Source organism: Coptis chinensis, chromosome 1, assembly GCF_015680905.1.
Source record: "Coptis chinensis isolate HL-2020 chromosome 1, ASM1568090v1, whole genome shotgun sequence".
NCBI classification, from domain to species: Eukaryota; Viridiplantae; Streptophyta; class Magnoliopsida; order Ranunculales; family Ranunculaceae; genus Coptis; species Coptis chinensis.
In genome coordinates this window covers 22,414,136-22,429,450 of record NC_141456.1, presented here as the reverse complement: position 1 = coordinate 22,429,450, position 15,315 = coordinate 22,414,136, and the positions used below count along the sequence as shown (strand labels likewise).

General features: G+C 37.9%; 2 protein-coding genes and 1 pseudogene across 5 annotated transcripts; 2 read left to right on the top strand and 1 right to left on the bottom strand.

The window, feature by feature from the left end:
* Nucleotides 1–59: 59 nt before the first annotated feature.
* On the top strand, nucleotides 60–1,862 carry LOC147522923 (AAA-ATPase ASD, mitochondrial-like). Its single transcript, XM_086596044.1, has one exon. It carries the CDS (start codon nucleotides 153–155, stop codon nucleotides 1,686–1,688), a length of 1,536 nt encoding a protein of 511 aa, XP_086452170.1. The 5' UTR covers nucleotides 60–152; the 3' UTR covers nucleotides 1,689–1,862.
* A 661-nt stretch (nucleotides 1,863–2,523) lies between these two features.
* On the bottom strand, nucleotides 2,524–13,203 carry LOC147522921 (DDT domain-containing protein DDR4-like). Of its 3 annotated transcripts, XR_015215192.1 has the most exons (14): nucleotides 12,424–13,154; nucleotides 12,200–12,310; nucleotides 10,142–10,228; nucleotides 10,008–10,045; nucleotides 9,850–9,931; nucleotides 9,201–9,307; nucleotides 8,872–9,028; nucleotides 7,793–7,885; nucleotides 7,552–7,678; nucleotides 6,841–6,883; nucleotides 6,478–6,666; nucleotides 5,407–6,137; nucleotides 3,434–4,896; nucleotides 2,524–3,338 (listed from the first exon to the last, which is right to left on the bottom strand). XR_015215192.1 is itself a non-coding variant. In XM_086596029.1 (13 exons), the coding sequence occupies exons 1-12, from the start codon at nucleotides 12,868–12,870 to the stop codon at nucleotides 5,408–5,410; spliced, it is 2,211 nt and encodes a 736-aa protein (XP_086452155.1). In that variant the 5' UTR covers nucleotides 12,871–13,010; the 3' UTR covers nucleotides 4,763–4,855; nucleotide 5,407. The 3 variants fall into 3 exon arrangements, 2 of the variants coding, with proteins under 2 accessions (XP_086452155.1, XP_086452146.1); XM_086596029.1 differs by lacking the exon at nucleotides 2,524–3,338 and having other exon boundaries at nucleotides 4,763–4,855; nucleotides 12,424–13,010; XM_086596020.1 differs by lacking the exons at nucleotides 2,524–3,338; nucleotides 3,434–4,896 and having other exon boundaries at nucleotides 5,097–6,137; nucleotides 12,424–13,203.
* On the top strand, nucleotides 2,699–4,399 carry LOC147522922 (AAA-ATPase At3g28580 pseudogene; annotated as a pseudogene). The gene has a single exon (XR_015215195.1). The product of XR_015215195.1 is annotated as an AAA-ATPase At3g28580 pseudogene (transcript).
* Nucleotides 13,204–15,315: the final 2,112 nt, after the last annotated feature.

The following is a 15,315-nucleotide window of genomic DNA, read 5'->3' as shown; positions in this document are numbered from 1 at the left end:
GATCAAGAAAGTACTTAGAAAGAGTACTAACTTGGTGAGGAAGAAAAACTGAACCATCACAAGCTAGTTATAAATGTATCTCGTGTGTTCTTCATAACACTCCCTTTCATTTGTTGGATTCACAGGTTTCAAAGTGTTCTGCTTCATACAAAATGGTAATGGTGATGGGAGAGGTTTGGACCAAGTTAGGATCAAGCCTAGCTGGTTTAATGTTCATGTATGCTATGTTTCAACAATACATCCCCTACAATTTTCGTAGCAACTTTGAAAAATATGTGCATAAGTGGGTGGGATTTATCAATCCTTACATCCAAATTACGTTCAATGAGTTCGTCGGAGAGCGTCTTGAACGTAGCCAGGCTTATCTCGCTATACAGACTTACCTCAGTGCCAGTTCTTCGAAACAAGCAAAGAGGCTTAAAGGCGATCTTGTTAAGAACAGCACCAAACTAGTTCTGAGTATGGATGACCATGAAGAGGTCCCTGATGAATATCAAGGAGTCAAATTATGGTGGGCTGCTAGCAAGAAAGTGAGTAAACAACCATCTTTCTCTTTTTATCCGACTTCGTCTGATGAGAAGAGGTACTACAAGCTCACATTTCATAAGAAGTACAGAGAACTCATGGTGGACTCGTATTTGAGTCATGTATTGAAGGAAGGGAAGGAGATTGCAGTGAGAAATCGACAGAGGAAGCTTTATACTAATAGCACAGGCCACAAGGCTTACTGGAGTCATGTAGTGTTTGATCACCCAGCAACATTCCGCACACTGGCTATGGAGAAAGAGAAGAAGGAAGAAATTATTGACGATCTGATTACCTTCAGTAAAAGCAAAGAGTATTATGCGAAAGTCGGCAAAGCTTGGAAGCGTGGGTATCTTCTATACGGACCTCCTGGCACTGGTAAGTCTAGTATGATAGCAGCCATGGCTAATCTATTGAATTACGATGTTTATGACCTTGAACTAACTGCTGTCAAGGATAACACTGAGCTGCGGAAGCTATTGATTGAGACATCCAATAAATCTATCATTGTAATCGAAGATATTGATTGTTCGCTCGATCTTACTGGGCAAAGGAAGAAGAAACCAGAGAAAGAAGAAACGGAAGAACTAGACCCATTGCAGAAAAAAGCTAAAGAAGAGAGCAGTACCAAGGACAGCAAGGTTACTCTCTCTGGGTTACTGAATTTCATTGATGGGTTATGGTCAGCGTCTGGAGGAGAGCGACTCATTGTGTTTACTACTAACCATGTGGAGCAGCTAGACCCAGCTCTAATTCGAAGAGGACGAATGGACAAGCACATTGAATTGTCGTACTGCAGCTTTGAAGGGTTCAAGGTCTTGGCCAAAAATTATCTGGACATTGAGTCCCACCATCTGTTTGGAGTCATTGAACAACTTCTAGGTGAAACCCAAATGACTCCTGCTGATGTAGCTGAAAATCTGATGCTGACAACTCTTACCAGGAATACTGAAACTTGCTTGGAGAACCTAATCCTGGCTCTCAAGGATGTGAAGGTGCAAACAAGTTTGAAGGCAGAGGAAGAAGCAAAAGAGAAAGAACAGACAAGGTTGAAGGCTGAGAAAAAGGCCAAAGAGAAGGAGGCCGAGCTGCAAAGCAAGGATGAAGCGAAACAGGATAAGTTAGCGAGCAAAGACGATGACAATGAAGTTAATAAAGTATGATACATTATTCAGCATAGAAGGTCATTTGATTCTGTCATGGCCCCTTGGATTATAAGAAAAGGAGTTGATGGAATTTTGTAATATTTAGATGGTGTAATTAAATTAAGATGTAATTCAGTCTCACTTTGGCACTTGGCTAAATCACAGAAAACCACTCTTTTAATTGGTACCAAACTTAGTTTAATTAGCTGAAGTGTTTCTTTTCAGCTAGTAAGTGTTCATCAAAGTGGATAAGGCCAATCTCAATTCATTAACTAAACGAAACTCATCCAACACGGACAGGCAGAACAACCTAAACACCCGTTCAACCTTTCTTAAGCCTTAAACTCAATCTACAACTAATGCTCTTTGGGATCACATTATTGGACAAGAAAAGATCTCAGCAGTTAATGATGATTCCATGCAAAGAAATTAATATCAGTCTTAAAAAGTTGAGTTCGTTTTCAGAAAAGTAGTGAGCAAATATACAAACTTTAGTGCATGATGATGTGATTATGGATTTATGGGGAACATCTAATACTACATGTGGAAAATTGGAAACGACAAGATGATCATAATCTTTTGCTTTTCGAAAAGAAAAAACTAGAAAAGTATGGCTGGAATTGCCCACCGTATCTGGTTTGAGGTGTGACCTACTCAATTAAATATTTGAATGGCTTTGATGAGGGAATTGGTCATCAGATATATTGAAATCACTGATTAATAAGGCGCTGGGAAAAAGTCACTCTCACCTTTATGTTTTGTTTGTACACCAACATAAACGCCAGAGTTGAGTTCAGTCCACGTTTGCAGACAAATGAAAAGAGAAAACCATGAAGTTGTTGCGATAAGTTCGTCCCATAACAAATATTTAGTGCTTTGTAGTATATTGAGATCTCTCGTGTCATATCCTGTTTTTTGCGCTTTATAAACGGAGAAAATAAGTGCAGATTAAGTCCAAACAGACAAAACACACATCCAAAACATTTAGCACTTGAGTAAGAGTTGCAGCAGTTTCACAGAGAACCAAAATGCCGAGTACTTTAGGAGAGATGTGGGCAAGTTTGGGAACGACCCTTGCTAGCTTCATGTTCATGTGGGCAATGATTCGCCAGTATTTGCCTTACGACCTACACCGATACATAGAGAAGTACGCTCACAGATTGTTCAGCTTCACTAACTCTCACATTACAATTTCAGTTCATGAGTTCACCGGAGACCGTCTCAAGCGCAGTGAAGCTTATGCCACGGTTGAGGCCTACTTAAGTGCCAATTCATCCAGAAGTGCATTTAGGCTCAAGGCTGAGTTGGGAAGAAACAGCAATCTTGTACTCAGTATGGATGATCATGAGAGGTTGGCAGATGAGTTTCAAGGTGTGAGGGTTTGGTGGTCTTTGAGCAAGACAGGTTCATCATTTGGGTCCATGTTTCACCATCCAGAACCGGAGAGGAGATACTACAGCCTGGCTTTTCATAAGCATTATCGTGAGCTCATCACTGACTCTTACTTGGGATATGTAATGAGGGAAGGAAAGGCAAGCAGAGTGAGGAACAGGCAAAGGAAGCTCCACACCAACAGCCCTGGCTATAAGTGGCCAAGCTATAAGCACAGTATGTGGAGCCACATTGTGTTTGAGCACCCTGCAACTTTCCAGACACTTGCTATGGATCCTATAAAGAAGACCGAGATTGTCAATGATCTCCTGACTTTCAGCAAGAGCAAGGACTACTACACAAAGATAGGAAAGGCATGGAAACGAGGATACCTTCTCTATGGTCCGCCTGGAACTGGAAAATCGACCATGATTGCTGCAATAGCCAAACTCCTTGATTATGATGTTTACGACCTTGAGCTCACAGCTGTGAAGGACAACACAGAATTACGCAAGCTTCTGATTGAAATACCGAACAAATCAATCCTTGTGATAGAAGACATTGACTGCTCACTTGATCTCACCGGCCAGCGCAAAAAAAAAAAGGAGAACTCCTTGGATGATGATGATGACAAAGAAGAGAAGAAGAACCCCATAGCAAGAGAAGTCAAGGATGAGAGCAGCAGCAGAGTTACCCTCTCAGGTCTTCTAAATTTCATTGATGGACTCTGGTCAGCCTGTGGAGGTGAGCGACTCATTGTCTTCACCACAAACTATGTGGAGAAGCTGGATCCAGCTCTTATAAGAAGGGGTCGCATGGACAAGTACATTGAATTATCATACTGCAGCTTCGAGGCGTTCAAAGTACTTGCCAGAAACTACCTGGAGATAGACTCCCACCCCCTTTTCGAGACCATTCACCAGCTGATTGATGAGACTAGAATAACTCCTGCGGATGTGGCTGAGAGCCTGATGCCAAAGTCCATTTCAGAGGATGCAGAGACATGCCTGCTAAACCTGGTTCAAATTCTCAAGGAAGCAAATGAAGAAGCAACAAGGTCAATGGATAAAAAAGAACCAAAAGAGGACGAGTCTGTCAAACAAGACACCAACTCAGTTTATTGAGAACAAACAAACTCAAAGCTGGTGAGTCATCAGGTACTAGGAAGGAGCACGGCCAAAATTATTGTAACTTCTGCAAAATGTTAACCAAAAAGAGTTTTTTATGACAATATATGCCAGTAAACTGGTAGTCTTTTTTTCTCTCTCTTTTTGACTGATGCTGTGGTTGGAGGTATTACTTCTATGTAGTTCTTAGAAAATAAAAGGTATTCACTACTCAGGTCAAATTCAAATACTGCGGATCCCCTTGTGTACTAAAACATAAATTTGAAGCTTAGCTAACAACGTGATAAACTTAGAACCAAAGAAACAAACCAAAAGTGGCATACAAAAGTTGATAGTTTGCCAAAAGTCAAGAGCAAAAAAAGGAATGAAAGAAAAGATGTGTCAGTAAGTAGCCACCAAACTTTTTGAACTCCAAAAATTACAGTCTGTTAACATCCACTGAGAAAACACTGTCAGTCATCAAAGGAAGATTTCCGAGTGCTATAGGCATTTGAATTGCTAGCATCAAAAGGTGCCTATTCCAACTGCTAATTGCTAACAGTAATAACAGTTTCAACAAGCAAATTAAGAACTTACTGCATAACAATCCAGATGGCCAAAATCCAATTTCTTCCTAATAATGACACAGGCTGTATTCAGGGAGGATCATGCAGGCAGATGTATTCTTGAAATTAGTCATGCTGCCCCCTGACGAAAGAGTCATTTTGAAGCAGATCAGCTCAAGGAACCTGCATGCAGAAGAAAAGAGAAAAAAAAAAAAACAGGACCCAAGAATTTACAAGCCATTATTCCCAGAGTTAAATTATGAAAATTTAATGGTAGTTTACAATTGCTAATCAACTTATGAAAACTAGGATGGAAGTCTCTATGTATTCTTATCCAACAGTAACAGTGTCTGCAAATACAATACAATGAAATAACTACAGTATCTACACAATACTCAGCATTTTTCATTAGTTGACGCTTCGGAAATTAACTAAATACATTACAGTGGAGAGGCTTCTCGTATCATCCATGGAAGGAGAACTCAATAACCGTAATCCCTTTCATGGGCATATAACAAAATTTAGAAACATTATTATCATACAAACAGCTTCTCTGGGAGGACATAAACCCCATTTTCTACAATAAATAAAGTGTTCCCATAGATGTAGAACTCGTTCAGGAATTCCTCGTGCATACGAGGCAAATACATACTTTACTTATATGACTTACTAAAAAGTTGTCTGTGCTTTCACCTCAGAATATTGAGTCAGGTCCATCATCAAAACCACAACCAGGAGCAAGCTCATTTAGATCAAGAAAATGTCTTTTCCCCACTACCTCAACTTCTTGATTTGAGCTAGTTGTATTTTCTGCTGGAAGTCTTTGTTCCTGATGAACTGTATCGTTGCATTCTTGAGCAGGTTGGCTGACGTCCATTTCCTGCTCATTGTCATCTCCCGCTAAATCTTGAGAACCAGTCAAATATTCCACAGTATTGCTTGCATCTGAGCACCTGTCTGATGAACTAGATTTTTCAGGTTTCATAGAGTCAGCTTCGGATTCTGAAAGCTCATACTGACGATAATTGATTTGGTTACGAGTGGCCCTCCTACTACGTCTCAAACCCGATTGGAGCTCACCAACAGACCTTAGTTTGGTTTCCCTCCTGCTACTACTAGGGAGTTTCTTAAATCTGCGGGGATCATCAATATCCTCACTACTACTCGAGGAATCATCATCATCATCATCTTCTTCTTCTTCTTGTTCTTCCTCATCTTCAGCATTTTCTTCCTCCCAATGATATTCTTCGTCTCCTTCAGAGCTGCTTACAACCTTCCTCTGTTTCCGGTTTCTCAAATACTCTTCATCATAGATTGCTTCTCCAACAATCTCATCATCACTATCAAAGTCTACGTCATTATCTGAAATAGCTTCTACAAATTCACTTACAGAGTATCTCTGAGGCCTCTGCCTCCGCCGATTGCTACACGCCATTAAGTGATACCAGGACACAGATCAGTTATCACAAAATAAGAAAATCTATATAACAAATTAGGGTGGTGTGGGGCCCCAGAAACCAACCCTAACCTTTGGAACTACTTATAATGCTTATGACGTGGCGGATCTTAGGGCTTATGGGGCGTGGACAGTATAATAAATGGCAACAGGAGTACTGGATCATTGTTTGAAGTCAACAAATGCAGCTGGACTTTTTGGGTGGGCAGTTGGGCTTTTTTCGTCGGGCTTCTGCTGGGGTTTTTTAGTGCCATACGGCACGGGCCAATACTAGTTAAGAAACAAAACAGAAAGGAGATAAATCAAACCTGCGGTCCAGCTGTCCAGGCTTATCCCCTCCATCTGTTTCTTCATCATCACTTGACCTTGGGGATGGGAAATCGTATGAAACATTCTGAGAGGCAGGTGAAGTACCATTCCATCTACCATTACTGGAGGCCTCAAATCTCCCATCGACTTCTTTTCTGACAGCATATTCCGGGGAGGATTGTCTTCGCCTAAGAAATCACAAAACACCGTGAGACCGACTTGAGGCCCCAAAATAAAATTTTGCAAGGAAATACCCTCAGAATACTTGCAATATACAAAAGGAAGTCACAAGGTTGACTTCCTCAATAATATACAAAATGAAAGTAAAAAAAGTTCACATTAAGAAGAATAAGATCCATTACTTTGTTATTTTTATTGCCTCATTGATTGAACGGTCATAATCATCTGCAAAATGTTGAAAGAAACCATCAGTTATACAGAGAGGAAGATCATGTGAGCTAACACGTTATGTAGAGAGCCAAAAGGCTAACTTCATCAGGGGTGTTTAGTTGTACACATGACCATTTATCATATCATGAGCACAATTGGTAAAATGTCACCAACAGTGAGTGACCATTGCACCAGGTTACGTGGGTGTCCAACGAACATTATGTGTTTAAAACATGACTTCAGATATAATAATCTTTCAAATCGATCACACAATTATTTCAGATAGGTCTTTAAAACTTTAACTCTTTATCTTCCAATGGCTATGTCAAAGGCTGGTAGTGTGGTATCATCATATGCTAGGTAAGTTTTCTGTTTACGACCACATGGTAACCGTTTTATAGTCTGTTGTAGTAGCAAAGTGCATGTTGTAGTCAGTATTATGAAATTAAATTCCTTAAAAAATTACAGTTACATTAATACAATAAATGCTTAAGCCTAAGGAAAAGATAACATGGAGAAAAGAACCACGCCAGGGATAAAAGGGAGAACCAACCATAAGAGAAACTGAAGACACAAGAAATTCCTTCATTTTCTACTGCGGTATAATTTAAATAACGGTTTAGTATATTTTTGTGAGAAAGTATCATAACTATGAGAATCTATTGCTGATACAATGCACTTACCAAACGTATAGGTGACAGGCTTTCTGTCGCGAAGTGCACGCCCTCCTGAGGAAAGCCCCTCTGTGGTCAAAAGGTTATCAAGAAGGATGGCTTCTCGGTGCTGTTTTTTTACCAACTTCTCCTTCTTCTGTACAAATAAGAACATCTTCAGTTCATAATCACTCACATCTCTGGAAAATAAGTCCATTTTAAACAGTGAATGATCAACCAAGCTAACAAAACAAGTTCGAGACAATGGTACCTTGTGTATCTTCTCAATTCCTGGAAGCATATCATTTTGTAACTTCTTTCCAAGTGCAGCCTCAGTTCTATTTTTACTGGAGAAAAGTTTCTCCTGTAAGCAAATGGGCAAGTTCAACTAAAGAAGGGTAAACAGGGAGAGAGCAAAATACTATTATCTTCAACTGTTTGGCCAACTGACACAAAGAATTTCCCTTTTTATATAAAAGCACTCACAAACTCAAATTAAATACAAGCAGTAGTAATAAAGACCAAAACAAAATAATTTCCCTTTATACAACGGTAAGGATAAAACAAGAATTCTGAGCCACATTGCTGCCTCTAGATGAATAGGCAAGACTAAATGTAAATCTAACTATAGCCACGATATATTTACTTTAAGAGCGATATTCGGATGCTTCTCAGCAAATACCTATCCAATTTGTTCATAAGGTAAAACTCCCATAGAGTGTTGTCAGTTGTCACCTTAGAAACAAACACCATTTGGGACAAAAATTTGGTACCTTCAAACACCAAAGTTTTGGAAAGTTTGGACAAATCCAAAAGCTAAAACAGCTTGCGAAACTCCGTGAAAATCTTTGATATTATATTGACATTAGAATCACATATCAGGTGTCTAAAGCCTAGCCAATCCATATATAAATCCTGAGGCCTCTCCACTTATAACCAATTGGTTTTAAGTTGGATGCCCACCTTCAATACGGTATCACAATGGGCTATTCCTCCGGCCCAAAGGGCCCATGTTACTCCACATCACCCGTTAAAAAGTTGTTAACGTGTTAGGCTCAAGATTATGCCACAAGTGAGGGAGCGTGTTGAGATTATAATCCCATATCGGGTGTCTAAAGGCCTAGCCAATCAATATATAAATCATGGGGCCTCCCCACTTATAACCCCAATTGGTTTTAAGTTGGACGCCCATCTTCAATATGTTAATTACATCAGCATTCAGGAAAATATCACATGTTTCGTCCTATGGCTGTCACTATCTTCACCTGTCGATTAACTTTCCTCCAAAGCCAAACTAGATGTATGTATTAGACACTATCAACAAACAAATTACAAGAGATAGTAGTTTACAGAAACTTCTTGGAATTCATCAAAGTTGGTTGCAACTGTTTCCCACTGGCAATCAACAGATGGAAGAGATTGAAACCCCTTTGCCTTCACCTTCTTCACCTCCACTTTTCTTATCTCTCGGTACAACCGATGACCACATGCAGCATCATCCTCATACCTACATCCAAGACAGCACATAGGGTATGAATTCATGTTTCAGGAATGATATATACATACAGGAGTAATGCATCACAAATCAATTATTGGAACTAGAGCAAATGATAAAAAATAAAGTAGTGAAAACTGGAAACATAATTAACAAAGGGTTAAAACAAGCTTATTAGATTTACCAGTATGAAATTCCAAGGGAGTTGCCACCAATTCGTTCTTTCCGAAATACAGAAATGTGTACACCATGTTTTAAGTTACCATCAATATAATTCCGAATATCTTCTTGCTGCAAAATGAGTATAGAAGTGAATAAAAGATAAACAAATAAATAAAAAATAAAATAATGTATAAGAAGAAACACAGCTGCTTCAAGTGTAAACAATGCAGATTGTTAGACACCTACTCTGAGGCTTGTTTATAGCGATAAAGCATAGTTACTTTCACTACTATGATATACAGATCATTGATTCCATGCCCTCTCGTAGTCATGCTATAAATAAAATACTTCAGTTTGAACTCCACTGCAATTATTCTCTACCCTAGCTACAAATACCATCCTTCGAACCTCAACACTAAATGGGGTAAACAAATATAACAAATCTAGCAAACATTAAAACAATACATAATAAGCACACCAATACTATGTAAGATGGAGAACAGAATTGCTGCATCAGAAAGTCGATGTGACATCTATTATTCTAAAAGGCCTTATTCATACCACAGAGGTTACGAAATAATGTCACTTCGCACATAATGCCCCAGAAAATGCTACTTGGTTAATATTGGCTAGCAGTGCCAGAAAATAAAGAAGTCGACAAAGCATGATACCTCCACACGAATGTCGCATAGCGCTTTTAGAATCACTAGTCGCGTACCAGGATCAAGTGTCTTATACATTTCAGCCTCCACCCTAACAATTAATATTTACAACAGGTCATTTCAGAAGTTACATCATGAGTGAAATTGAAGTATGCAAAGTAACTGACCCATGCGAGGCAACGATTGGTATTTCACTATCGGCAACCTGCATACATTACAAATATATTGTACAACAGTAAGAAGCCGAATGCACATTCCCACAATTCACAATGAAAGAACCGAGTAGAGCCGGATTACATACCCAATGCCACCAGTCCCTCAACTTCCTGCATAAGACTGTGACCCATGTGGCACGCCCCAACGCCATTCGGGTAACAGGAGGAATCGCCTACACATCACTTAGAGATTAAGGTGAATCTAAGACTCTTTGATGATTATAATAAGCAAGATGCAGTATAGATTTCAGAAACCAAAGGGTCATGTACCATAGTGCAGGCTTGACAATGAGATCATAAAAAACAACATGTTTATCAATAAATATTTGAATCAATTAGAATTTTCTGTTGATGAAACTCTTTAGATGAATATCTCAATAACAAGTGTAAGCAGAACTAAAGATCCAATACAGGAAAACTGCAACATGTAGACACAGCCACAGTAAACCGCTATCAACAATAAGATACCACTATTTTCTCCAAAGAGATAGAATAACTAAATAATCATGCTAATTAGATGGTAACACATGAACCCTATCATTCAACGATTAGCCTATCTGAGACGAAAACTAGGATAGTTCCCCATATATGGGTTCAATTTGCATTGTGAACAACATAGAAAGGGCATATCAAGTTTGTTTGTCAGATGTTCCCGATCTTGGGAGGTCATTCAACCTTTCCACCAACTCGTCGATACGGATATAGTAAATGTTGGTAAGATATCGTCTTACCAACACATTAGATTTGGAGGTAACAGGAATGGATATATCTGGACATCCACGCAATCTGTAAGCAGTCAAAACCATGATCAACTGCTGAGACACTAGCCAATGCTACAGAAATGAATAACTTTTTTTCTGGTACTTGTGATGGTATACAGACTTTGACTCCAGCACCCAATCAAAATGGTTTTAGTCAGACCTGCAAAGGAAGGCACCTCTGTTGCATGGGTATGCCCTAATTTCCTCTGTATCGCGTACCCGTGTCCTACGGACACGGACACCCGGACACAAGCAAAACAGTACCCTAATTCTCAGATCTCGCCGTGTCCAAATTGTTGTACCCGTGTCCAAACCAGACACTCCGTCCCGTACCCATGCAACAAAGGAAGGCACGTACTTGTTTTACACTGACCAAGGTTTAGGAACTTAGGAACACATGGATAGAGTTTGAAAACGAAGAAGGTGACAGTCTAGAGCTGAAAGAGTACATCATACATCATACGGTACATTATTGTGCTCTCCCAAGTTCAACCTCAAGTTAAAAAGGGTATCCATCACCTCAAGAAAGAATAAATGAATATGCCACGTAGCCTAAAACAGGATAGAGACTCCAACTGTTTTTCTTGTAGGACCTGGTGATCCATTCTCATAGTGTGGAATTGTGAAATGAGCCTGATTGGATCTGACGTGGGCAAGACACCCAAATTGGTAAATCCTAGGGTGGGAGTGATAGCAAGCTCTCCCTCTTTCCCTCTCTCTCTTTCCCTCTATCCTTCTTTTAAGTGATAGAAAAAGGCGTTCATGAAGAATTCAAATTCAAATTTCCCCTTCTTTGAATTATAAACTTTTCAGTAGCTGAGAATTAATTCCTGTATCACCTAAATTATGCAACTACATCAATATGAAGATTGAACCTACTGACCTTAATTACTATACACCCTAGGATCCTCACATCGTAGCTCATATCACGTGCTTGACGCAATATAGTCAATCAACTATCGTCCAACTAAGTGATTTTTTTAAAAAACAACTTTACATAGATTCAGTATCACTAAAATGAACCAAATTCAAAGAAAGATAAGCAATATCATGGATTCCAAATTACACCAACAATTTTAAATTACCTCACATAATCACATTCTTTCAATAATTAAGGAAAAAGTGTCACATTAAAATTAGTTTAAACATGCAAAAGAACGAAGAAAAACAGTATTGAACTCGAAACAGCTTCAGTTAACTTAAACTATCAACCATTACAGTGCAAAACATAGACGGCATTGCTCTTCCACAATAAGACATAAAACATTGCATACACATATACTTTAGAATTCAAATGGCAAGTGTGTCTATCAACATAAAACATTACTTTGGAATATAAAGTAGAGAAATAAACAACCTTTTTCACTACAAAACAACACTAACCTTCAAAAGTGGAATATGTATGTCATCCAAAGTACTATTTGGTGTAATCAAAGCAGTCTCAAGCTCTTCAGCTGAAAACTCCACACGAATATTCAAAAGTGGCCTAAAAACCTTCAAAACCAAAAAACCAAAAAACCAACAAATATTTTCAGCTCAAATTCTAAAACACAACATATATAAACAAACCACATTACTCAAAAAACAAAACTTCAAAAACTACTCACATTCAAGAAATTAAGTAGTGCAGCTAACTCCCCCATTGCACGAAGATTCTGCCTCGGCAATAACAAAGGCGAAGCCAGTGTAGAATCAATAAGTGGTGTAATAATCTTATTATTACTAGTACTACTACTACTACATTGTAGTAACTGTAAACTTTTCTCCACTTGTTCAACTTGTTCTTCCTTCTTAACAAGACTCTTTTCTCTAACAATGGGTGTAGTGGAATAAAGCTGTGGAGATGAAGTAGAAAAAGGACGACTAGTACAAGCGCGACGCGGTCTCTCTACATAGTTACTAGCTTTATCAAACTTCTTCTTGCCCTTCTTCTTCACTCTCTCTTCTTTCACTCCATTGCTTTGGCTATTGTTGTAGTTGTCATGGTTTTGAGACTGAGACTGACGTTCTTGTGAAGATCCTTCATTTGGGGATGGGTATGAATCTTCTGACATTTCCAAGAGCTTAAAAAAGCTGGGCAGGTTTGAAATTTGAGCTAATGCTTCAACTTTGAAGTAAAAAGATCAAGAGAGAAGAGTGTTTAAGGAATTGGAGTTGGAAAAGAAGAAAAGGGGTTGTTTAGAAGTGATAAAGTTCCGATTTTTAAGTGGAGAGAGCATGATTTGAAGCTTGGAACAGTGATTTTGGAGGTAATCTGATGAGTTTTGTATGAAAAAATGGAGAAGAAGAAGATGAAAAGAGGAGAGAGAAAGACAGAGAGTTGGGAAAAAAGAGGGACAAGAAATTGGAATGTGGTCTGGGGTGTGGTCAATAATAATTTCTTTTGAAGGTTATTTCGTTGTTGTTAGAGTTTGTTGTTGTTAGGACTTTTCAGGTGCCCTAGCTGTGAAGGAGCATGGGTGCCCGTATGAATGTTGTTGGGTGCTATAATAGTGAATTATGAGCCGATTTGATTAGAGGTGTCAATAAAATTATTCGGAAAAAAATAATTGTTTTTGGATCTATTATTATTAAAGTGAAGAAAAACATTGTTAGTATTATCACTATTCACTAGTAAACAATCAACTCGACATTAGTATGGCAGAGGAGACGAACAAGAAAAGACAGACACATGTTATGTCAAGAAGGAGATAGTGAAGGGAGAATAAGGAGGCAGGAGAAGAAGAGGTAGGCGATAGGCAAGAAGTAGCGACGTACAATCAAGTTGGTTTTAACCCCTAAACCAAAACACATATTAACGTATTAGGATTGTAGTTTCAGATTGTCACTAACAATAGTGAAAGTTCATCTTTGAAAATCATTATTAGTAGATTTTAGTTACAAGTGTGGCTTTGAGGGATAGTTTCCCTAGCTAGGCAAGCCTAGGACCCCATATTTAGGTCCACAAAAAAGGCCCCTCACAAGCTACTAAGCACTTATATACATATGTTCTCCAAGCCCGATAATAAACTCCATTAAATTAAACAGTGGATTTAAAACTATTCATGCCCCCCCTCCCCTTTTTTTTTCAAGAAATTGGTCTCGAGGCCCAATTTCAATTCAAAACAACTATAGAGGACAGTGTTTTGTGATAATCACTCACAAGGATAAATTTCGGGTGAAAATAACCCTGAAAACCAATTTTCGCGTGAAAATAACCCTCAAGGACAAATGACCCGAATTTGAAATAAATATTTTCTAATTTTACCCTTTTTGTCATTTTACTATGAACAATGAGTGTTCATACCTTCTGCTGATGTATGAACAATGATTGTTCATACCCAAATAGGTGAACATACCTTATACAATATATTGATGTATGTACAATGATTATTAATAAATCATGCATGTTAAGGTATAAACGGTGATTGTTCATACTCCAATAGGTATTCTTACTAATCATACATTATGTTGAGGTATGAACATTGATTGTTCATACACCAAATATGTATGAACAATGATTGTTCATTGTTCATACTTCAATATGTGTTCTTATTGATTATACAATATATTTATGAACAATAATTGTTCATGGGGTATGAACAATTATAATTGTTCATACCCTAATATATGTATGAACAATGATTTTTCATAGCTCATGTTGATGTATGAACAATGACCCAAAATATGTATGAACAATTATTGTTCATACTCCAATAAGTGTTCTTATTGATTATACATTATATTTAAGTATGAACACGTATTGTTCATATCTGTTTTAGGTATAAACATTTATTGTTCATATCTGCTTTGAGTTCATGTTTTTTTGTTGGTATGAACACGTATTGTTCATACCTAAAGTAGGTATGAACATTAATTGTTCATATATGTTTTGGGTATGAACAATCAATGTTCATATCTGTTTTGGGTTCATGTTTTTTTTTGTATGAACAATCAATGTCCATACCTGTTTTGGGTATGAACATTTATCTGTTTTGTTCATAGTCCTAAAGAAGGTATCATATCTGTTTTGTGCATAGTCCAATATGTATGAACACTCATTGTTCATAGCTAATGTTCATAATTGGGGGTATAAACAATGATTGTTCATATTTGTTTTGGGTATGAACAGTTATTGTTCATATCTATTTTGGGTTCATGTTTTCATAGCCACAATCAATGTTCATAGCTGATGTTCAACATGGGTAGGTATGAACAATCAATGTTTATACCTATTGTGGGTATGAACAATCAATGTTTATAACTAGATCAATGTTCATACATGAATATGTATGAACAATGTGTCACACCCCGATTTTCGACAAAATTGGAAAAACTATATTTGCTCCCAACTTTTCGACTTTCGAGGTGTGAAACCATTTCTAACTTTTTTTCATAACACACACCACCGTTTTAAATTCAAAACATTGTAAACCAAATAATAATTTTCCATTAAAATAAAAACTCTTATTACAATAATTCACATCTATGAGTAAATTACAAACTTCCTTCAATAATTC

Excerpts from the sequence above, each read along its gene's own strand:
- LOC147522923 (XM_086596044.1), top strand. The coding sequence starts at position 153 with ATGGTAATGGTGATGGGAGAGGTTTGGACCAAGTTAGGATCAAGCCTA.
- LOC147522921 (XM_086596020.1), bottom strand. The coding sequence starts at position 12,870 with ATGTCAGAAGATTCATACCCATCCCCAAATGAAGGATCTTCACAAGAA. Across the intron at positions 12,311-12,423 it reads CACTACTTAATTTCTTGAAT|GTTTTTAGGCCACTTTTGAA; the intron begins GTGAGTAGTTTT and ends TTGGTTTTGAAG. Across the intron at positions 6,667-6,840 it reads GAGGCAATAAAAATAACAAA|GCGAAGACAATCCTCCCCGG; the intron begins GTAATGGATCTT and ends GTGATTTCTTAG.